Source organism: Yarrowia lipolytica, chromosome 1F, assembly GCF_001761485.1.
Source record: "Yarrowia lipolytica chromosome 1F, complete sequence".
Taxonomy (NCBI): domain Eukaryota; kingdom Fungi; phylum Ascomycota; class Dipodascomycetes; order Dipodascales; genus Yarrowia; species Yarrowia lipolytica.
Window position 1 is genome coordinate 1,901,880 of NC_090775.1, and position 21,005 is coordinate 1,922,884.

The 21,005-nt window shown below is 48.1% G+C and overlaps 12 protein-coding genes across 12 annotated transcripts; 6 read left to right on the plus strand and 6 right to left on the minus strand.

Moving 5' to 3' along the window:
* Window positions 1-65: 65 nt before the first annotated feature.
* On the minus strand, window positions 66-2,855 carry YALI1_F19047g (uncharacterized protein; the record flags this gene model as incomplete). The annotated part of the gene is made up of 1 exon (XM_505401.3): window positions 66-2,855. One exon carries the CDS (start codon window positions 2,853-2,855, stop codon window positions 66-68), a length of 2,790 nt encoding a protein of 929 aa, XP_505401.3.
* Window positions 2,856-3,972: 1,117 nt separating this feature from the next.
* Window positions 3,973-4,650, plus strand: YALI1_F19058g (uncharacterized protein; the record flags this gene model as incomplete). Its single annotated transcript, XM_505402.3, has 1 exon — window positions 3,973-4,650. The coding sequence occupies one exon, from the start codon at window positions 3,973-3,975 to the stop codon at window positions 4,648-4,650; it is 678 nt and encodes a 225-aa protein (XP_505402.3).
* A 2,533-nt stretch (window positions 4,651-7,183) lies between these two features.
* YALI1_F19090g (uncharacterized protein) lies at window positions 7,184-8,293 on the plus strand (the record flags this gene model as incomplete). The annotated part of the gene is made up of 1 exon (XM_505403.3): window positions 7,184-8,293. One exon carries the CDS (start codon window positions 7,184-7,186, stop codon window positions 8,291-8,293), a length of 1,110 nt encoding a protein of 369 aa, XP_505403.1.
* A 431-nt stretch (window positions 8,294-8,724) lies between these two features.
* On the plus strand, window positions 8,725-9,552 carry YALI1_F19106g (uncharacterized protein; the record flags this gene model as incomplete). Its single annotated transcript, XM_505404.3, has 1 exon — window positions 8,725-9,552. One exon carries the CDS (start codon window positions 8,725-8,727, stop codon window positions 9,550-9,552), a length of 828 nt encoding a protein of 275 aa, XP_505404.1.
* Window positions 9,553-9,867: 315 nt separating this feature from the next.
* Window positions 9,868-11,098, minus strand: YALI1_F19126g (uncharacterized protein; the record flags this gene model as incomplete). Its single annotated transcript, XM_505405.3, has 3 exons — window positions 9,868-10,751; window positions 10,804-10,847; window positions 10,899-11,098. 3 exons carry the CDS (start codon window positions 11,096-11,098, stop codon window positions 9,868-9,870), a joined length of 1,128 nt encoding a protein of 375 aa, XP_505405.1.
* A 507-nt stretch (window positions 11,099-11,605) lies between these two features.
* YALI1_F19140g (uncharacterized protein) lies at window positions 11,606-12,184 on the minus strand (the record flags this gene model as incomplete). Its single annotated transcript, XM_505406.3, has 1 exon — window positions 11,606-12,184. The coding sequence occupies one exon, from the start codon at window positions 12,182-12,184 to the stop codon at window positions 11,606-11,608; it is 579 nt and encodes a 192-aa protein (XP_505406.3).
* A 278-nt stretch (window positions 12,185-12,462) lies between these two features.
* Window positions 12,463-13,464, minus strand: YALI1_F19153g (uncharacterized protein; the record flags this gene model as incomplete). The annotated part of the gene is made up of 1 exon (XM_505407.4): window positions 12,463-13,464. One exon carries the CDS (start codon window positions 13,462-13,464, stop codon window positions 12,463-12,465), a length of 1,002 nt encoding a protein of 333 aa, XP_505407.4.
* A 210-nt stretch (window positions 13,465-13,674) lies between these two features.
* On the minus strand, window positions 13,675-15,051 carry YALI1_F19169g (uncharacterized protein; the record flags this gene model as incomplete). Its single annotated transcript, XM_505408.3, has 1 exon — window positions 13,675-15,051. One exon carries the CDS (start codon window positions 15,049-15,051, stop codon window positions 13,675-13,677), a length of 1,377 nt encoding a protein of 458 aa, XP_505408.3.
* A 1,123-nt stretch (window positions 15,052-16,174) lies between these two features.
* Window positions 16,175-16,972, plus strand: YALI1_F19180g (uncharacterized protein; the record flags this gene model as incomplete). The annotated part of the gene is made up of 1 exon (XM_505409.3): window positions 16,175-16,972. The coding sequence occupies one exon, from the start codon at window positions 16,175-16,177 to the stop codon at window positions 16,970-16,972; it is 798 nt and encodes a 265-aa protein (XP_505409.1).
* A 443-nt stretch (window positions 16,973-17,415) lies between these two features.
* YALI1_F19192g (uncharacterized protein) lies at window positions 17,416-18,822 on the plus strand (the record flags this gene model as incomplete). The annotated part of the gene is made up of 1 exon (XM_505410.3): window positions 17,416-18,822. The coding sequence occupies one exon, from the start codon at window positions 17,416-17,418 to the stop codon at window positions 18,820-18,822; it is 1,407 nt and encodes a 468-aa protein (XP_505410.1).
* Window positions 18,823-18,945: 123 nt separating this feature from the next.
* Window positions 18,946-19,752, minus strand: YALI1_F19216g (uncharacterized protein; the record flags this gene model as incomplete). The annotated part of the gene is made up of 1 exon (XM_505411.3): window positions 18,946-19,752. The coding sequence occupies one exon, from the start codon at window positions 19,750-19,752 to the stop codon at window positions 18,946-18,948; it is 807 nt and encodes a 268-aa protein (XP_505411.1).
* Window positions 19,753-20,013: 261 nt separating this feature from the next.
* On the plus strand, window positions 20,014-20,832 carry YALI1_F19218g (uncharacterized protein; the record flags this gene model as incomplete). Its single annotated transcript, XM_505412.3, has 1 exon — window positions 20,014-20,832. The coding sequence occupies one exon, from the start codon at window positions 20,014-20,016 to the stop codon at window positions 20,830-20,832; it is 819 nt and encodes a 272-aa protein (XP_505412.3).
* Between the last annotated feature and the right edge of the window lie 173 nt (window positions 20,833-21,005).

Below are 21,005 nucleotides of genomic sequence, written 5' to 3' on the forward strand. Positions count from 1 at the left end.
GTGCTGAACAAGCGTTATCAACTACGACTAAACACCCATTCAATCATTATAAATAATATAATACTTTACATCTCGTTGGTGACCTCATGCAACGGGTCTCTGGTGTGACCCTTGAGGTTACCCTTCTCGACGACAGCCCTGAAATCGGTTGCGACATCCACATAGCTTGATCTTGGTGGAGCACTGGGGAATTTTTCGTACAAGTGCTCCTCGATGTGACCTGACACCTGATCGACTTCGCTAGCTAGACGTTTGACACAGTGAGCGACACTTTCAATGCCAGTCTTGAGCTCGCTTTTCACAGCTTCGCTGTCACTTCTTGCTGTATCAGAGTACACGCTGATAGTCTGAGCTGTTGATGACAGTCCCGCCTCGAATGCACTGCTGATCTCGTCCATACGCTTGGCGCGAGCTTCAGAGAGATTTTGGTTCGTTTCCGTGGCCTGCACAACAAACGAGTCCAGAGGAGACATGACGGACGTGACAGAATCAGAATGAGAGTCAACGACTCGGCACAGACTGCTATGGCCAGATTCAACGCGGTCGAAAACGTTACGTGTCGCCTCCTTGAGATTAATGCTCTCTTCAGTTAATTGGTGAGCTGTGCCAGAAACTGCGGAAAAGTCGACCTGGTTTCTAGACTCTCCATAGGCACCCTTGAACGTCTCGATGCTTCCGTTGACAGCAGAGAGCTCTCGGTGCACCTCAGTCTTGAGAGCACCAACGACAGCATCCCACTGGTCATTCTGTTCCTTCAACGCCGATTCAATCATTTGGTTCATCCGTTGTTTGAGCTCAGCCTCTGCAGCGGCCTGAGCCTCCTTCTGACGAGCAACAGTAGCCGACATGGACTCGAATGAAGTGTGGATTGACTTTGTGCTTGTGGAAGTGGTGTTCAAGTGGCTAGTAACGGCCTGATCAATCTGCTGTTGAACCCGCTCGTAAGTCTGTCTCACTGAGGCGACAGACTGAGACAAGTTGGATGACAGCTGGGAAAGTGAGTTGGTGAGCTGTGTCTCGTACGACTCAATGTGCTTTTCAAGATCGCTTGTAACGTCTTGAAGAGAAGTCTGTATGTGAGCCATTGATGCCTGAATATTGGTTTTCATTTCGTGCTTGACAGCCCCCAACTCACTCAGCAATGACGCCATAGAATGTGCATCTTGATTGTTGGAGGATATCAGGTGCACGATTTGAGCTTGTATTGAAGTGATTGAAGAATCAAGACGCTGAGTCAGATCGCCAAAGAACTGGTTATTTCGTTCCTGCAATCCATCGAGCGCTGTCAAACCCCCAGAAGTCTTAGTCACATAATGAGCCACGTCGTTCTTGTGCGTTCCAACACAAAGCTTGAGTCTCTTAGGTGCCGATTGTTGCAAACTTCTCAGGCCAGTTTCGTTCCGAACACCAATCTCTCCCATGAGTCTAGTGTGTTCGTGTAATTTGGTGACCTCCGCCACAGCAGAATCCATGACCTTCAGGAGACTCTTGGCACCTTTGATGACGACGGCCTGCTGTTCCTCCATGTCCTTTATCTTTCCCTCGTAATTTCCTGCACGTTCCTCCAAAACATCCAGACGCATTTTCTGCTCGTTGATGGTCACCTTGTGACTCTCGTTCTCGTCAAGCAGAAGCTGATAGCTCTCCTGTGACAAGAACACACCCTGTCCTTTTCGTGTGCTCTCCAGGTCAGCTCTAAGGCGTGCAATCTCATCCACATAGTCTTTGATAAACACTTGCTTGCTCGTGGTCTCATTCACAACAGGCGAGTTCTTAATGTTCTTTGCTCTGTGCGAGTACTCCAATGTCGAAATCGTCTCATCAATAGACACACGTGCGGGACTGACGGTCGCAATGATGACTGTTTTTGTTCTTCCTCCAAGGCTCTCCTGTAATAGCCGCGTCAACTTGCTCTCTCTGTATGGAATGTGAAGGGTACCATCGACTAGCGAGTTGATAACACGCCCTAAGGTAAGCAGCGATTGATTGATCGATCCTGCTTCTCTTGCTCGCATGTTTTCTGCTCCACTTCGTCCCACATTCTCAGATCCAGCCAAATCCACCAGGTTCAGTTTACCAGTGCGCAGATACTCCTGGCCATCAGCAGTGTATTCCTTGGTCGATAGCGTGATCGTGAGCACTGAATGTGACCGAGAAGACATATCGTTGCACTTAGTAGCAGCAACCTGCCGTCGAGTAAATCCTTCCTGTAACACTTTCATGGCCTCTGTGCATGATCGCACATATGCCTCCTCCAACCCTTGCACAACAGTTCCCTTTTTGCCTGGTTCCTCAAAGATCCGAAGCTTCTTGGTATCTCCCTGGCTACTCAACAGGTCTCTGAGTTCTTCGTTGTAGAGCTCAACATATGACAACTTGACGGAGTTTTCACCTGCAGAGCCGCTAAGTCGTTTGAACAGCTCTACCAGCGCCCGAGGAACAATTCCAGCGTTAGAAACCGCCTCTCCTCTCTCGTCCAGATTGAAATCACCCGTCATTGTATATGTCTTTCCCGTTCCTGTCTGTCCATAAGCAAATATCGTGCAGTTGTATCCTTGTAGCATCTCGTCCAGAGAGCTACTCACGGCCTCAAAAATCATTCCCTGGTCCGATTCAGGTCCAAATACCCGGTCGAATGTGTATGTTTTCCCCGTGTGGGCCACTGGTCCGCCCTCAATCGTTATTTCCCGTCCTTTGTGTCCACTCGTCTTGACCACAACAGACGAGTTTTCTGTCGTCTCACGCTCATTGCGGCCACGGCAACGGACCAAGACTTTCATGCCTGTCGATGGAGCCATACTGGACCGTGTCTTTGGCCTTGTCGAAGACATGGACGGTCTGTAGCTCTTTCTCATGATTGTTGGTTCAATGCTGGAGTTGATAAGAAGAAGTTAGATGTAAATAAAGGTGGTTGCCCAGGTAACGCGACGTAGACGCGAAGCCATAACCATCGGAGAGTGGTGAGACAGTAAATAAGGCACTCTGAATAATTTGGGGCAAATGACACAATGGTAGTTTCTTTATGTCAATAATAATTCTTGTTACGGCGTCAGTAACGGTGTTCTTAGTCATCATGTTCTGACTCGTACGTTCAGTATTGCTGATGAAACCAAAAACAACATTTTCGGTTTCAGATCTTTGTTTACTAAGCAACGGCATATGGGAAATAAGGTTCGTTGGAGAATCTGACAGTGGCATCAGAAATCGACTCCTCCGTTACTTGACAAGACTAAATGACTATGTAAGAAGAATGTAGTATCTACGTAACACACACTGCTACCATACACAGTGACAGTCCCGCATCTACCCGATCCACCGTCATCTATACCCTCTAAAGCGAATAGGGGTATGACTTCGATGGCTTGATCTCCTCCATCACCAGAACCCATCAACCTATGGAGCATAAGGAAGTGAGGCAGAAACAGGAGGGACACGTTCAACAATTATGCCAGAGACTCAGTCAGCTATAACATAGCTATCTGGATTTCAAGCACATTCATCGTGTTGCGTGAAGAAGAATAGGTTGCCAAAGGGAAAGGCTTTTATATTTTTGACTCACATTTACCCGGCCGTAACCCTATTTGGTTTTTTTTGTGGGAGTTGAGTCTCGCAGAGAACATTCTGGTGAGATGAGTAAGATCGCTGTACGGACACATTGTCTCTCACAATTGTAGGACGGAAGGTGGAAAGTACTAGAAGAGAAGAAACACGACTAACGACAATAAAACTTACTGTCCAGTACGCTTGAGATTAGGTGTAAACAACCTCACTAAAGCGTAATTTGCCACATTCCAGGCTCCTAGGTATTTAAATTAATTGTCAAGTAACTATAATTTCATTACTTATATTTTAGTTAAACCCTGGGTACCACGGTTAGGTTCATGCATGTACGATGGCTGAGCTGATTGTAGTAGAGCTGTAGATGTACAGCGGGGGTTTCACCACCTACAAATCACACAGAACGCACACAAGATGGACAGAATCGCCAAAGCACTAGCGAAGGAACGAGTCGTTCTCGCTTCGACTTCGCCTCGTCGTATCGAGCTCCTCCGACAGATTGGGTGCAAAGATGTGGACGTTGTGCCATCTCATTTCAAGGAAGACCTGCCTAAGCACAGCATGTCCCCATTTCAGTACGTTGTGGATACCGCCAAGGGCAAAGCCATGTCTGTTTACGAGGCTACAATGGATGACTTGATCCCCCCCAAGTTGGTCATTGCAGCTGACACTGTGATTCTCCAAGGCTCAGAGATTCTCGAGAAGCCTAAAAACGAGGTGGAGCATTTCATTGGACTTCAGAAGCTCAGAGACCATAAGGGTCCCCATCAGGTTCTTACTGCTGTCGTCTGTGTGGCTCCTCTAGATGAGCCGATCAGCCCGGGCTACTGCGTGAAGACTCATCTAGAGTCAACTGAGGTCTTTTTCGACCCTGAAACCAGTGATGAGTTTCTGAAGAACTACGTCGAGTCGGGCGAAGCCAAGGATGCAGCTGGAGGGTACAAGATCCAAGGTGTTGGAGCTCTGCTTATTTCCAAGATCAACGGAGACTACAACAACGTCATCGGTTTGCCACTCTCGGCCACCTGGAAGCTCATGGGTTCTACTCTGTTTGACCAGGAACTTGACAGCGATGCTGAGGACCGGTTTTAAACGACTTTCTTCTTTCCTTGTCCCATGGTGTCTTCAGCATTCGCTGGAGTGTTTCTGTCAAGATCAGCTCCATAACATTGTATTTATGGAGCTGACCAGCTGAGACCAGCAAACCGAAATCCATTGTGTTGCTCTGCAAAAGTAGTGCCACCAGTCCCAAAGGTATGTATCGTACATACTGTATTGCAGGACTCCCACTATTTGATGATACTGTAGCTGCAGTAATTATCTCGATATTTGTATTTAATTAATGAAGACTAATTTCAATACACAAGAGACTGTCTCCTCCAATAGGGTCCATGAGTAGTTGGTGTATCAGCCCCAATGGTTGCTGAGACCCATGTATGTTTTCTGTAGCTACGAGTTACCAAACGCGTACTACTATACATACCAGGTTCTCGTCGGTTTTTCCACGTGCCAGGTCTGTTTAATGACTTACCTAAATAACCCTAACCTCTTTTTATATACTTCTTCCTAGAACCACAAAGCCTAAATATTATCCATATGAACCTTAAATGCGGTCACGAACAATGTCTACGAGTCAATGCACTCTGTCAACACGCGTACTGGTACGTACATTACTGCACGATATTGTGTACAATACACGTACTGGTACGTAATCGTACAATGCAGTACTTGTACATAATATATAATGAGGTTCGCGTCGCTGTTTATATCAGTCTTATTGCTGTTCAATGGCATCCTGAGATGAGTGTTGTATAAGGACCGGGCACATCTGGTTGTATTTTACGTACAAATGCCCATCATAAAATCCTAATCTCAACTCATCTTGGGCTACGGCTAACGTGATAAGGAGCAATAGCGGCTATAATATCCCCTGGCCTTGTTTGGTTCTGCAATTGGTGGGCACGCACCCTTTCATTTTTGTCCCCACGTTTTTGTGGGACACAGCGAAGATCATGAAGGAATGAGAGAGCGTGGGGGGGCAGCATCAAACGCAAGAGTAAGATGCTCCCGGAAGAATTATGTGCGCTAAACAATTGATTCTCGACTAAATTAGAACTGTTTGATTGGCTGGGAACTCGTTTCCCCTGGATCCTGGAGAAGTCAATGCACAGTTCAAGATAGAGTGTCCGATGCTTCTGGGGCCGAGCCTGCAGCACAAAGCCATGCCAGCGTCTAAGACGCATATTGCTGAAAATCTATTTGGTGTTGACGGACTTCAGATTTGTTTCACGAAGCTCGATAACTCATCCTTAAGCCGCCATATTTTCTGTAGTCTATTATCGCGCCCTTTTTAGTAAAAGGCATTTTCAACTCCCTCCGTTCTCAGCAGGCTAGTATAATTTATATAACTCGGTTCTGCTACGCGTGACGCACTGCAAAATAGAAAGGCCGGAAGTTTCATAAACCCAAAGAGCAGTATGTAGCTGAGCGACCGCGTTCTGACTTTTGGATCATGGCTGGCTCAACGTCCAAGTAAAATACTATCGTACAAGCAGCTAAAATTGTTGAGACGATTTATTACGGTGAGATGGAGCAGTGGCTTATAACTTGGCGGTAATACCGGTACAGTACGAGTACAGTACTACTGTTTTCTATAATCTCGTGCTTGGTGTGCTAGTACGCTGGTAGCAATCGTAGATTGTCAAAGCACTGTGTTGTTTTGCCCAAGACACGTGTTCATACATGCATCGTTAAAGATGCAGGCTCCGCAATCCGTCTCTAATACATACCCAAGAAGGGCTGGAGACGACTTCCGGAGCAACAGGGATTCTGATCTGCCCTTATCATCTCCGAGCCGTTACCGACCACCTGTTCCCAACTCCAGTTTGGTGTCGCGATGACACACGGTGAGAACAACCAAGGTTCACTACAACCTTAATTGATTTAGGCTCATGAAAAACAGCATGTAGGCTTTCTGCTGTTGACTAAGCAGCAGGATGGACCCCATGACGGACCCTTCATGGCGAAATGAGAACTTTCTGCGATCACTCTATGCTTTTTGTCACCATGACTAAGGATTACTAGTCGTTTACTAAGCTTATCCGGTCACCACACCCGTTCAACCTGCCTCAAAAGTATTGGCCACGCTGTCATTTTGAGCTTATTAATTGGTCTACCCTCAGGCCCCGAATTTACCCGACTGCCAGAGTTCGGAGCAAAGCCAAATTGCTTCAGAACCGAGAGCTATGCAGAAAACCACCCAAACTCTGAAAAATGGATACGTCAGCCACCAGGTGCATTAGATCCATAGTACATGCAAAAATGGCTCAATGGGCAATGAAAACGGTGTTCGGAATATCCGGATTGTTCAATTGACCCAACGAGAACCAATTGCCAGTGCTCCAATTTCCAATCGCATCATTATGTGATGTTGAACGGTCCGCGTGGTCTCTTTCCCTGTGTGCAACTACCGATTTGCTGAAAATAAGCTCTGGATTGGACAAGGTAAATTCAACTCGCGTTGTTATTGGGTCAAATTTAGGGTTCCAGCTTTTCCTATTTTCTCGTCATCCCTTCCTCCCGGGTTTTCCTTTTCTCCATCAGTAGTCTGAATCAAATCACCACAATGGCTCTCTTCCCATCTGTTTCCGCCATTCAGGCCTCCTTCGACCCCAACGGCGCCCGTGCTGGTGCTTTCAACGTCCGATCTTCTCTCGACAAGACCGTCGAGAAGGTCGAGAAGAAGGCTGACGCTCTCGTCTCTGATGCTAAGGCCGAGGTCGCTAAGGCCGGCGATGCCATCAAGGCCCAGAAGGCCAAGGGCATCAAGCTCTACTCCCCTGAGTTCTACGCCACCTGTGTTGCCGGTGGTATGCTCGCCTGTGGTGTTACCCACGCTCTCGTCACCCCTCTTGATCTCGTCAAGTGCCGACGACAGGTGAACCCCGCTCTCTACTCCTCCAACATGCAGGCCTGGAGATCCATCATTGCCTCTGAGGGTATGGGTGGTATCTGGACCGGTGTCGGTGCCACTCTTATCGGTTACTCTCTCCAGGGTGCTGGTAAGTACGGTTTCTACGAGCTGTTCAAGAAGAAGTACGGTGACTTCGTTGGCGCCGAGAACGCCGAGAAGTACAAGACCTTTGTCTACCTCGCTGCCTCCGCCTCCGCTGAGGTTCTCGCTGATATTCTGCTCTGTCCCTGGGAGGCCGTCAAGGTCAAGACCCAGACCACCATCCCCCCCTTCGCTACCGGTGCTTTCGATGGTATGAAGAAGATGGTCGCCGCTGAGGGTGTTGCCGGCCTCTACAAGGGTCTTACCCCCCTCTGGGCCCGACAGGTTCCCTACACCATGGTTAAGTTCGCTACTTTCGAGCGAACCGTTGAGCTCATCTACTCTTACCTGCCCTACCCCAAGAAGGACTACTCCTTCCTTGCCCAGACTGGTGTCTCCTTCCTCGGTGGTTACATTGCTGGTGTCTTCTGTGCTATTGTCTCCCACCCCGCTGATGTTATGGTCTCCAAGATTAACTCCGAGAAGCAGCCCGGTGAGTCCACCGGCCAGGCCGTCTCCCGAATCTACAAGAAGATTGGCTTCGGTGGTCTCTGGAACGGTCTCGGTGTCCGAATCGTCATGGTCGGTACCCTCACTGGTCTCCAGTGGCTCATCTACGACTCTTTCAAGGGTATTGTTGGTCTCCCCACCGCTGGTGGCGCCCCCCCTGCCCAGAAGTAAGAGTCTCGACGAGTACTTCTATAAAGTAATTTATCCACCATCCGTGGTAGTAATAGACCAAAATTATGTTGCCATCGTAGCTTTGATTTCATAGTTTTTCGTGTACGTGGTAGCGTATATATATTTTTAGTTTCCCTGTAGTGTTACTTCTGCTATTGATAAGTCATATCATCCGGGAGCATCCCTGAGGCATATCGTTGATGTCGTGAATACACGAGTAACAGTGTACGAGTATCTTTGTCATCATTATTGTTTTCCTCTCTATAATGACCCTTATTGCTTAGTCAGCCTCTTCACTCTTAATGTATCACAGCTGCAGATAAGCTTCGGCATTGAAGCTTATGCAAAAATTCTGTCCCAGCAGTAAAAAAAAAATATTTTGTGTGAGGTAACAGGTGCAGATTTCCTCTCTCATACACACAAACACAACCATGAAGTCCAGTGCATTAAAAAAGGGCCTCAAGTCCTCCAACGGAACCAAGAAGGTTGGAGTGTCTAAGACCGCCACTAAGGTCGCTGCTCCCGCCACCTCCGACGATTTCTCCAAATTCTCTTCCTCGGAGGACGAGGAACAGGATGAGGCTGGATTTGAGAGTAGTGACGACGAAGAGGAGTTTGAGAATGGAGATGACGAGGATGAGACTATGGATGATACCCCTGCTACCGTCAAGAAGACCGCAGTAGCCAAGTCCAATCGAGCTGCTGCTACCACAAAGGCATCCAAAAAGTCTGGAACCGGCGTCATCTATCTGGGTCGAATCCCCCATGGTTTCTACGAGGAGCAGATGCACTCATATTTCAGCCAGTTTGGTGATATTTCTCGACTGCGTCTTTCCAGAAACAAGACTACCGGTGCCTCCAAGCATTACGCCTTCATCGAGTTCGAGTCCAAGGAGGTGGCCCAGGTAGCTGCCGAGACCATGAACAACTACCTGCTCTTCGGCCACATTCTTAAATGCAAGGTTGTTCCTGACGATGAGGTTCACGAGGCTCTCTTTGAGGGAGCTAACAAGACTTTCCGAGTCCTGCCAAGAGCTCAGGTTGCTCAGTACAAGAATGAGAGACCCCGATCCCGAGCAAAGTGGGACCAGCTCAAGAAAGAGTCTGCATCTCTGCTCGATGCCAAGCTGAAGAAGCTTGGTGAGATGGGTATCGATTACAAGTACACCCCCGTCTCTGACGTCCGAGTGCCCAAGAAGGCTGCTGCCGGAGTCGCCGAGGGTGCAAAGAAGAAGAAGCAGAGAACTTCTCTGGCTTAGTTTAGAAAGAAAAGTCTCATGTTGGATCTTGGAGTCGGAATTATCTTATTGTTGCATGTCTCGTATATTTATGGGGAAACATATTACTACTAGTTAGGTCTAATAAACCTGTAATATTAATAATGAGCTTTATATCTTGTAGTTGGAATCATGGACAGTCAGTCTTGAGCGTAGATACGTAATTCGTATGTCGCAAGTTATCGTTACTCTGGCTCCTTTGTTCGATGCTTGGTGCTACTGGATTGGTCTGCTCAATGCTCACGGTTGATGGATCTATGACCGATATCTAATTATTAGCTAAGTGTATTAAAATTATTATTTCCAGACGTTGGCAAAAACGTCATCCTCCTGCTTCTTGGGAGCGGCGGCATCGGCCCAGTCGTTGTGAGCGTTGTTCTGCTGCTGAGGAGCTCCACCAAACCCGCCAAATCCGCTGTTAGCCTGTTGCATGTTCCCAAAACCGCTGTTGGTCTGTTGCTGCATGTTTCCAAAACCTCCAAAGTCCCCTCCCTGTTGCTGCTGGAACTGTGGTTGCTGCTGTTGGAATTGCTGCTGAGCTTGGAACTGCTGCTGTTGAAACTGCTGCTGCTGCTGCTGCTGTTGAACCACGGGTGCCTGTCGTGAGTTGGCATAGAGCGACAGAATGGACTTCTTCAGGTCAGGTCGCGAGCTGTCAGGGGCAGAAGCCGATGGGAAGGGCTGTTGCGCCTGGAACTGTTGCTGAGGAGGGCTCTGCTGATGCTGCTGGGGAGACTGCTGTTGTGTCTGAGGGGGTGACTGGGCAAAAGAAAGGAAGTCGTCATTCTTCTGGGTCTGCTGCGGCTGCTGTAGTTGAGCGGGCTTGTGCTGGTGCTGCTGGGGCTCGTCGAAATCAAGTCCAATGAGCGACGATTGCTGAGTGGCAGGAGCCTTCTTGGTGACCTGAGGGGGTCCTGCAATTTTAGTGTCCTTAGGGGGTGCCTGCACGGGGGCAGCAGCATGGCTAGCTCCACCAAGGGTATCGGGGTCGGGCACTGTGGTGGATGCGGCCCACTTCTTCATGTCGTATTTGGTTCGAATGAAATTCTCAATCTTGTTGTCGTCAGGGACGTGGCCCTTGGGGAGCTTGGCCTCCCAGAACATGTTGCACCGGGTGTTTCCCCACTTCATCATGCTTGCGAGCTGTTCCTCTGTCCACGCATCGAGATCAACGGATTTCACTGAGTTAGCTCATATCACAGCCGCGGTCTCTCCTGAATTTTGTCAACTTACCTCTGGAAATGTGAGTTCCCATTCCTCTGTGGATTCCGGAACATCTGAGTTAGTAGCTGTTTGAGGGACGCCAGAAGCAGATTAGTGATACTCACCTGATGCAAATGAAGCACCCGAGGTTCCAGCTTGCCCATCGAGGATGGGTGGCAGTTTTGCAGTCTGCGCAGACCTTGTTGTCGGATTCTCGGAGCAGAGATTTGAGCAGCTGCTGGCTCTTTTCAATGGGCACCTTTTTGGAGGCCGCGGCGGGAGGAGCTGCCTGAGCGTCGCGGTTTCGACGAGAGTAGTACGACATGCGATTACTGAGTGATGGTGCGTGTGGCTTTTTCCGTCTGGGTATGTACGTGTCCAGAGGGGGGTTGAAGATCTCAGCTGTAGTGGGACAACACTGTCTGAAAGCTTATCCGTGCTTGTCAGTGGATCTCTTCAGGGAACGCGCCATTAAGAATGGAGAGAGGAGCCGGGATAATTCGGTGAGTGACTCTATCCACGACTTTAATGGATATTTGTGCTTGAATAATGGGGAAATACGCTGCCCATTTATATATTTTCTTTCTTGTACTTGTACAATGAAACTGTGGTGACATTCAAGTTCCACATGGCCATGTGATTTAACTCCCATAAAACCTCACAGGACGACTTGTACAAAAGCGCGCGTGTTCTACAAGTAGTCATTGACAACGAATACTCTTACAAACACAATACTTGTACAAGTACAAATACTTATACATGGCTACAACTCGATGTGAAACATGAAAAATACATTAGTGATGATATATAAAAAATAGCGCCCAGACAACATTCACGCATTGTACATGTCATCAAACAATGCAGACGTCTCATCGCCCCCTCCGTTAAAATCCAACATATCCAGGTCATCCATGCCCAGTTGATCCACTGTATCATCGACCTTGATCGAAGATTCGAGCTTTTCAATTTTGACTGGCTCCGGTGCACTGGATACGCCAGACTCGAGCTCCTTCTTGCGTGTTTCGATATATTTGAAGACATGCTGGCTCTGTCGCGAATTCTGGACAAACTCGTCCACCTTGGTTTGAAGTAGCGTAGCCTCCTTTGCCGTGCGTCCGAACACCGCCTGCGCCGAGTCAGAGTCCTGTATCGTCGCCAAACTCCTCAGCAGACTGGGCATTCTGTGTCGCAGCTCTGTGATTTGCTGTTGGAGATCCTTTAGCTGCTGTATGGACTCCTCCACCTTGAAATCACCAGATGGGGGAGGATCTGTCGTTAAAGGACCTGGTCTAGGCCCCCCCGTGGTGTTCTTGGGCGAAATATCAGCCATGTGTAACACTTGTGAGGCTGGATTTAGCGATGATTCCGAAATAACTGTCAGAAGACCTGGTACAATTGACCTCGAAACCATGCATAACTTAAGTTAATTTCACGTGATGCAGGGATGTGTGTACATGATACTGGATAACAATGTACAAATGTTCTACTCAAATAGATATTCTCTTGTGATATAATGTCTAAAGGGCCCTACAACCACTTCGTACGTGTCTAGGCATCCAGCCTCAGTTTTACCCCAGCATGTATACGGCCCACGTCATGGGTATGATAAATATATAGACTAATTTTTCTACGAACAGTGATGACGATTGATTGCCATGAGTGCGTGCGGCTAGACTGGCCAGTCGTCTTTCATGTGATGTTAATTTGAGGGGCCTTTTGTCTTCTCTCTCTGATAATAATGCGACCGTCCTCCTCTTGTCTCCAGCCACAGCCAAGGTCCTTTTGAATGGCAAGCCACTTCCACCCTATCAATTTTTCTAGCTCAACTGTTTGTATGGAGAAGTAGGACCTTCCCACTCGCTTGAGGCCCTCCATGGCCATGAGTGAGTCTCCAGACTGCATCATCTTAGACCTCCCGAGGTCGGTCTCTGTGGCATAAAGTCTCGCCCATGACACAGAGTCTTTTGTTTCCCACGCTCGTAAGACCGCATGTAGCCTGGAATCCTTCCAACCGTTTCGATCCAGCATTTGGTAGCCCTCAGCGACGTTACCAGCGACGATAGCGAGATAAAGAGCGTAGACACCACAGACCTCTTGTACCTCTGCGTTAGTAAGTGGTAAATCCTCATGGATTTCCAGTAACTTCAGCACCGAAGGCACATAGCTTGCATAGTGGCCCATGGTAGAAGTGACTCTGACAGAAAACAGGAAAACAGTCTTCATGAAATAAGACGGTTTCTGTGCGATCATGGCTTCCCGCAACTTCCGCAAAGACATGATGATAGAATCTATCGCAGGCTTCTTTGACCTTTCTCTTTCCCCGACCCGCTTTCCACCCTTTTGGTCTGTGTCCCAACTGTCAGCCTGACTCTTCTCAACCGCTTTCAGCGCTGCTTTCAATACAGAACCATCCCCAGCATCGTAACAGAACCGAATGTAATGTCGCTGAATGGCCCCAAAGTATTTCTTTTGTTCCTCCTCATTGTTAACCAGACGTGTGTCTTCTCCACGACTCAGCAGTCCATAATCTTCCTGGGTTGTGGGGATCTCAAACTTTTTGGCACGACGAGCCAGTGTCGCGCTGTTTCTCATTGAGCCGCCGAAATGGTTGCGAGTCAGCTGACTGCCTTTTTGTCTCGAATCATTGTTAAATGAGGTGTCTTCCCATACTGGGGCTGTTGCTGGTCGCATTGGTGTGCAAACCCTGATGATGATGCTTGTGACCTTAGACACATCTTATCATGCATATTGTCACGTGAGCCAAACACGTACCATAAATAATTTCATGAAATGATAGTGACAGCAAAATGGTAGGGAGTCCATGTACGGCACGAGCATGTAGATAGGTCATTGTATATATGGTACATATATTTGAGGTTATAAATATTCAATGTCGTTGGCCTACTGGCGGTACTCCCTGTATACCAGCCACAGCACGACGCATGCAACTCCAGCCACGCATACAAACGACAACTGGAACGCTTCATGATAACATGCGGCGCCAAGTGTACAGATCCGAGCTCCTCGTTCGGTGACGATGGAATGCGAATCATAAACCTTGCCGTACCACAAGTTGAGGCAGTAAGATGGGACGATGGGGGCTAGCGACAGCAGTCCCCAGTTCTGGCTGAAGTGCTTCATGCCATACGAGTCAGCCAAAATGGTGGGGTATGAACCAAAGCAGATACCATAGGCAAGACCCGATAACGCAGATACCATCCAAAAGTTGTGAACTTCATTGACACTCAGAGCTCCAATCTGACCCATCACAGAGGCTGCGGTAGATGCAATCAACAATAATGATCGCGGGTGGGACTTGCTAGCAGCCAAATCACACAAGTACCCTGATCCAATTCGACCTAGGAACGAGGCAATGGAAATGGCACCCACCTGTAGAGACTGCAACTGCTCCGAATCGTGGGCTCCAGCCACGGTCTTTGACTGGAACTGTAGCGCCTTGACGCTGAACCCACACGAATAAATGAACATCTGTCCAATGCCTGCAATGAACCCCATGATCACGAAATGTTTCCAGAATTGGCTATTCATGATCAATTTCAATCCATAAATATCCACATTATTGGATGTTGCGCTGCTTTTCTTGATATCAGCATCTGCCTCCTTGGACCTGGGGCTTTGAGGGCTGGTAGGCTGAGAGATACGAGTGTGCATTTCGATACCAGAGGTACCCCTTGAGTGAAAAGCTGGAGGCAAGGGGCGCACGGTAATGATACCAATAGCAAGAAGGATGGTGGGGATAATGGCTAGAGCGAAAAGAAAGTCGAGAGTAACGCCATCATAGTAGGTCGAAAAGAGTGTAGAGAAGAAGAAGGCAGACAGTCCAAAAGCTGCCATGGGGACACTAGTTGCAGCACCGCGAGCATTAGGGAAGTTCACAGCTGCACATTTCATGGCGCTGGCAAATCCAAAGGTTCCTCCCGTTCCGACCAGAGCCATGGCACACGCGAGAGTAGGCACGGAGGCCACTACATTGATGTAGCAAAGCCGTATGATAGTGTAACCACCGCCCATGAACAGAGCGCCGATGATAATGGGCGCCTGGAACCCGTGCTTGTCCACAACGACACCAGCAAAAGGTCCACTGAGTGCCATGCCGAGGTTTCCAATCATGCCGATTTTAGACGTGTCAGTCGTATTAAGAGCGAGCCGCAGCCCTAGCTGGGGAGCAAAAGCCGAGTAGAGGTACATGGTACCACACGCGATACCGGTAAGGAAACATCCTACCAGCGAAGCAGCTCTTTCCATTTGTCGTGTCATAACATGCGGATGTTGTATCTGGTTAGGTTCTGTAATATTTACAGTTGTGACGTGTGTGGTGGATCCTTGTATGTACTCGTACTGCCCCGCCCCCCCCTAAGTATAATGCGGAGTAAATAGAATGTTGCGGTCCGTTTCCGGGGCAAGATAATACTGTGTTGGCCATTGACTGGTAGCAGAGCTACTCATTCTACAAGTAGCCTACAAACTCTCTCAGGTTTTGTGGTATGGTCGTATATGTCTTTATTTAAATATAAACAGTGGGGATCTATTCTGCATTGTGACGTCAATCTGATCTACAGTACAACACGAAACACCCACGCGAGGAATGGAGGATGGATTGTACAATAGCACAATGTAGGATGGGACTCAAAAACTAAAATTGCGTGTGTGCTTGTGTTTGTGGGTCCGGCACTGATTTGACAACATCGAAGAAATGGGTATAGTGTTAATCGAAATCACCGTTATGCTCATTGCCACACCAGGTTCACCTGCGTTGTCCTCTCGCACTTCATTACAGTAGCACTTCCGTCTACAGTTCGTACGATAATAGATGCACTCGTAAAGTACCAGGACCAGAAAACATATGTACAAGTACTGTACCAGTACGAGTACGAGCGAGTACTTGCCTCCGCATCAGGAAACTTAGGAGCTGGAACAGAGCCCCCATAATTTGCCACGATGCGTGATATTTCTACCTCATTATTACATAGAAGAATGTCACACGCCTCAGGTCATCACTGTATCATGAGCGCCAGCAGTTAAGGGCGCCTCTCCAGCAATGGTTTTTAGGTTGTTATTTGTCAATCTCCTCCGCCTCCCCCTATTGCCACGACGTGCAAGCATCTCGATTCGGACATCAGAAGAAACGGAGTTTGTTTGGAGAAAAAAAGTGCTGGGGGAAAAGTATATATATGTGTTTCGGTTTGCGACCGGGTAACCGAAATTTTCTCTGCCTCACAAATTATGCGTACCCTACTACCAATTCTCCCAACAGTCATTGCCGACTGTCTGGGCATAGTGTACCCAATGATGTCCAAATCGGGAAATAAACCCTTAACCTATTCATCAGCATGCCCATATTGTAAATCTCACGAGAACAGTTGTGTCAGTCCACCGCAAAATGTCCTCCCTCGACAACCAGCTCTCTGCGTTTAAAAACAAGATCAAATCGGCGCCTACGATCAAGAAGCCGTCGTTTGTGGCTAAACGCAAGGAGGAGGAGGAGGGTGTTGGTGGTCAACAAAAGAAGCGTAAGGTGGTTCCGCCCGTGAACCCCTTCAATGAGAACGTTGGCCGCCACGCTGCTACACAGTTGATGCATGCTGTGGAGTACATCAAAAAGCAGGTTGGTGTTGTTCCGATCGAGAACATTCGATCATACCTGTCGCTGCAAAGCGCTGATTTCTTGGTGCCCCTATTGAAGAAGATGGACCAGATGTCCTACAACGCTGTCCAGAGGGGATTTGAGTACATGCCCAAATTCAATATCCGTACCAAGGCACAGCTCATGGCATTTCTTAAGTCTCAACCTACAGCCAAGGGTCTCAGCGTGCGCGATCTTAAGGACGGCTGGGCCGATTGTCTAGACAGTATCGAAGAGCTTGAGCAGAGCGGAGATCTGATTGTTCTCCGTACCAAGAAGGAGAACTCACCAAGAATGATGTGGGCTAATATGGGTGGGCCAATCGGCATGGTTGATGGAGAGTTCCGGTCAATGTGGTCACAGATCAAGGTCCCCGATGAGTCCGAGTTGCCGTCGAAGTTGGAAGAGGCTGGCCTCAAGCCTACATCTGTGGATCCTGCCACTATCAAGAGCAACAAGGCCAACGGGAATGGTTCAAAGAAACAAAAGAAGCCCCGTCGAAGCAAGATCACAAACACACATCTGGATGGTGTCCTCAAGGATTACGGCAGATAGTTGGTCCGTACCTGAATATTCAAGGTCGCGCAGTTAAATAGGCATCCAATTGGTGCCATCATATTATTTTATTACATTCATATAGCATAAGGAATCTTCCTGTATTTACGATCAAGGGTTGACACTGCGTGCACATTGTACAATAGATACTAAGACCAACACAACTGGACGTACAGTATGTAAGATTGAAATACCATTGTGAGAGAGTTTGTTTTTTCTCGAAAATGAGGAAGTGAACTAAGTCCTGATTCAATGAACTTGCCTTTTCTCTACGGCATAACAATAAGTTACCGACACGTACCTACCGTATGTGTTATTTATTGCGATGTCATGCTTAATCAGCACACATGGTTAAATACAAAATAGAGTTCAGTTGTTCTGCAGGATGGTAGAAATTTTGGAACTCTAGAAAATATATTTCCAACCACTTCACAAGCATCAGGATGTCCGACCAAGTACGATTCTACCTAGAACAGAGCATTCCTGAGCTCGAAGACCTTGAACAGCGAGGACTCTTCACCAAAAAAGAGATTGCTCAGCTTGTGCGTAAGCGAACCGATTTCGAGCACAGAATCACCGGAAGACAGTCTCGGCCTCGAGATTTTTTGCGGTATGCCCACTTTGAAATAAATCTGGAGGCTCTTCGGATGAAGCGGATTGCTAGACTCGGAAACAATCCTGCTGCCAAGCTCAAGAAAAACAGAAACAGAAACATGCCTACCCCTACAAACATCTCCGACTATGCCGGCCGAAGGCGAATCAATTTCGTGTTCGACCGAGGAACCAAGAAATTCGCAGGCGATGCTGACCTGTGGAAGCAGCACATCGCTTTCCTGAAGCATTACAAAATGATGGCGAAGCTGTCGACTGTCCATACTAACATGCTCAAGCTCTTCCCCAACCGGGCTGACATCTGGATCATGGTAGCCAAGCATGAGTTTGATGAGAACTCTGCAGCACAGACAGCACGATCTGTCTTCCAGAGAGGTCTGAGATTCAACCCCGAGAGCAAAAAGCTTTGGCTAGAATACACCAAGCTGGAGCTGTTGTATGTGTCTAAGATCCTGACTCGACGAAAGCTCCTTGGAATCCTTGCTGATAGAGACAAGCAGCGAGAGGCTGAGGAAGTAAAGGAAGTTGACGATGAAAACGTCATTGCCCTTCCTGAGCTTGATGGTGACGATGACATCAAGGCTGAACTCAAGACTCTTCCTGAGGCTGATATTGACATGCTCGGTAACCCCTCCACCAACCCTGCCCTTCGAGGTGATGTTGCTCTTGCAATCTTCGACTCTGCTCTCGAGACTATCCCTAGGTACTCTTCAGAGATCAACACTGGTCTCAAGAATGACGATGGATCTTTTACAGTCGCTCTTGCACCTCATTTTGCATTCCTGCTGTCTTTCTCACGACAGTTCCTCGAGCTCTTTGACGAGTTTGAGGATATGGACCGAGAGTACCTTTGTGCACATGTCATCCAGGCTGTCATGCAACAAATCAACAACGACATTGGGTCCGCATCCCTGAAGCTCACCGAGAGTGCTATCGCAGATATTGCTCGGTTGGTGGTGGATGACATCACCCTCTCAGTGCGGTACTTGTCCCCTCTTGATGCTTCCTTCCCTGAGGCCTTCAAGCTGGCTCTGAACAAGTACAATGTCGCCATGTCTAAGACCTGGAAGAAAAAGGGATCGGAGAGACAACAGCAAGTCCGTAAGCAAATTGCGTCACAGTTCAAGGAGAAGCTGGCGGACTACCTTACAGCTGGCAAGTCTGTTGATAGAGAGATCGACGAGAACCTCAAGCGAGCGCTTAAGGCCGTCATCAAGAAGACCGAGGACGATATGTAAGCATCTTTAATATATATTTACACACACGCAAACTGCATCTGTATATAAGTAGCTATATTTAGAATATTTTGATATGTTTGGTATATTTGGTATATTTGGTATATTTACTGTTCTATATCATGTTTAGTCCTTCTTGCTGCTTCCCCAGTCAGCAAAACGAGGAAGGGGAGTTCCGAAGTTCTCTGATCGCAGTTTTCGTGGGAAAATCACGCCCTGAAAAACAACGGTCACAATAGCTGCAGTAGCGATCATGGTTGCAGCACACCACATGAGCGTGGTGGAAGAGAAAGCGGAGTTGGAGTCAGGGTTGGCAGGGAGGGTAAACACCTCGTTATTGTTGCTACCGGGATACCACTTAACAGAGAGCTGGAGGGGCAGAAAATCACCGTTCTTGTATCTCTCGGTCTCCGTTCCTCTGGAAAACGCGGCTGCTACCACAGGCGTCTCGGTCTTTCGCGAGTACATCATCACGGCATTGAGCTTCGGGTCGATGTCCAAATGAGACTCCTGAATGTGGCCACGAATGGTGAATGTCAACGGAAGCCAGGTTGTAGGCTCTGAGAGCACGTTCTTGTTCTTTTGTTTGGAGGCTCTGAGTCTGCAGCTGAAGGGAGCATCCTCGTGAATATAGAGCTGGAAAAGGTGGTAGAGCGTGTCGGAGAATCCAATGGTGCAATTCACATCTTGGTCAACACGGTATTGAAGAGAGAGGGGCTTTCCTGTTTCTCTGCAGATGGGGAAGTCCTCATAAAGAATTTCTTGGGTCTTTTCATCGACCATGTGTTCTCCGTCGTGGATGTTTCGTTTAATGCATTCGAGAGGGAGATCGTCGCCTATGCTATAGGGGTTGAGATCTGTTTCTCCCCGAGAATCAAAAAAATATGGCTCAGCAGCTAGCACTCCGGCGATAAAAAGCGGGGCCAGTCTCATGTTGGTTGTGTTGGATGGTGTGGCCAGATGGTTGATCTGAACCTTGTAAGGTCAGCTACGTCACGTGCCCAAACAAAGAGTGCTTGGTGTCAAGGCTAAATTAGCCACATGTGGAAGGCACAGCGAGGCATCCATCGTGTCATAGCAACCATCACCTCGAACACCCAGATGGGAAAAATGGGAATGCCACAAACCTGTGCTGATTAGTCATATATCTGCCCAAAAGAGCCTTCTACTCTGAAATCAGATCGTACATGGGCCATGCATGGAGCTAAGTTACAAGTAAGAGGCAGCAGCAACAAGCCTCCCCATAGTTTCTTTCATGCCATGACGACCATACCGCAATCGTCACGGAAAACCACACTGATTCCACCACCAACGCAAGACTTTGCAGCGCGCCAACAGACCATACGACTGTATCCCTCCTCCAACTACGTGTTCGCAACCAAGGATGCTCAGGTTGAGAGGGATGTCTCTGTGCAGGCGCGCATGCAACGACTGAAAAGCATGTACGACGAATCGGGGATGTTGCGGTACGTGGAGGGGGTATTTCTGTGTCATGAGTTCGGAACTCCTTACGTCTTCTTACTCCAGTTGCCAAACAACTTTTTTAAACTTCCCGGAGAGTACTTGGACCCCGACGAGGAGGACGAGGAGGGTGGATTGCTGAGGAAGCTCGCAGATAGGCTCAGCCCTGAGAACGGAGAGGACCAGGAGAACTCGAAGTCATGGAAGGTACTAGACTGCCTGGCGCAATGGTGGAGACCTAACTTCGAGGTTTTCATGTATCCATTTCTGCCACCGCACATTTCTCGACCAAAAGAATGCAAGAAGACTTTCCTCATTTCTCTGCCCGAGAAGATTGCTTTCTTCGTACCATCGAATATGACATTCCTTGCTGTCCCTCTTTTCGAGCTCTATGACAACCCCGCGCGATATGGACCCCAGCTTTGTGCGTTGCCACATTACCTCTCAAGATACAACTTCGAGTGTGTAGACAAGAATGGTGTGGTGGTGTCGCAGTTTCCTGGGTCTGCACCATACCAGCAAAAAGATGGAGAAAGCAAATTGCAAGCATAGAGCAACGGGCATGTGGATCAAAGACTGGATAATGGGTGGCAACTGCATAAACACCACAGATCACCCTGAGAGAAGATGTGCCCAGCCATCTAGTTACTAAGCTGCTAGATGTCCTGCATGAGGTGGTCGTTCAGCACCCTAGTAGTTACAACTACGAGGTAACTGCGGAATGA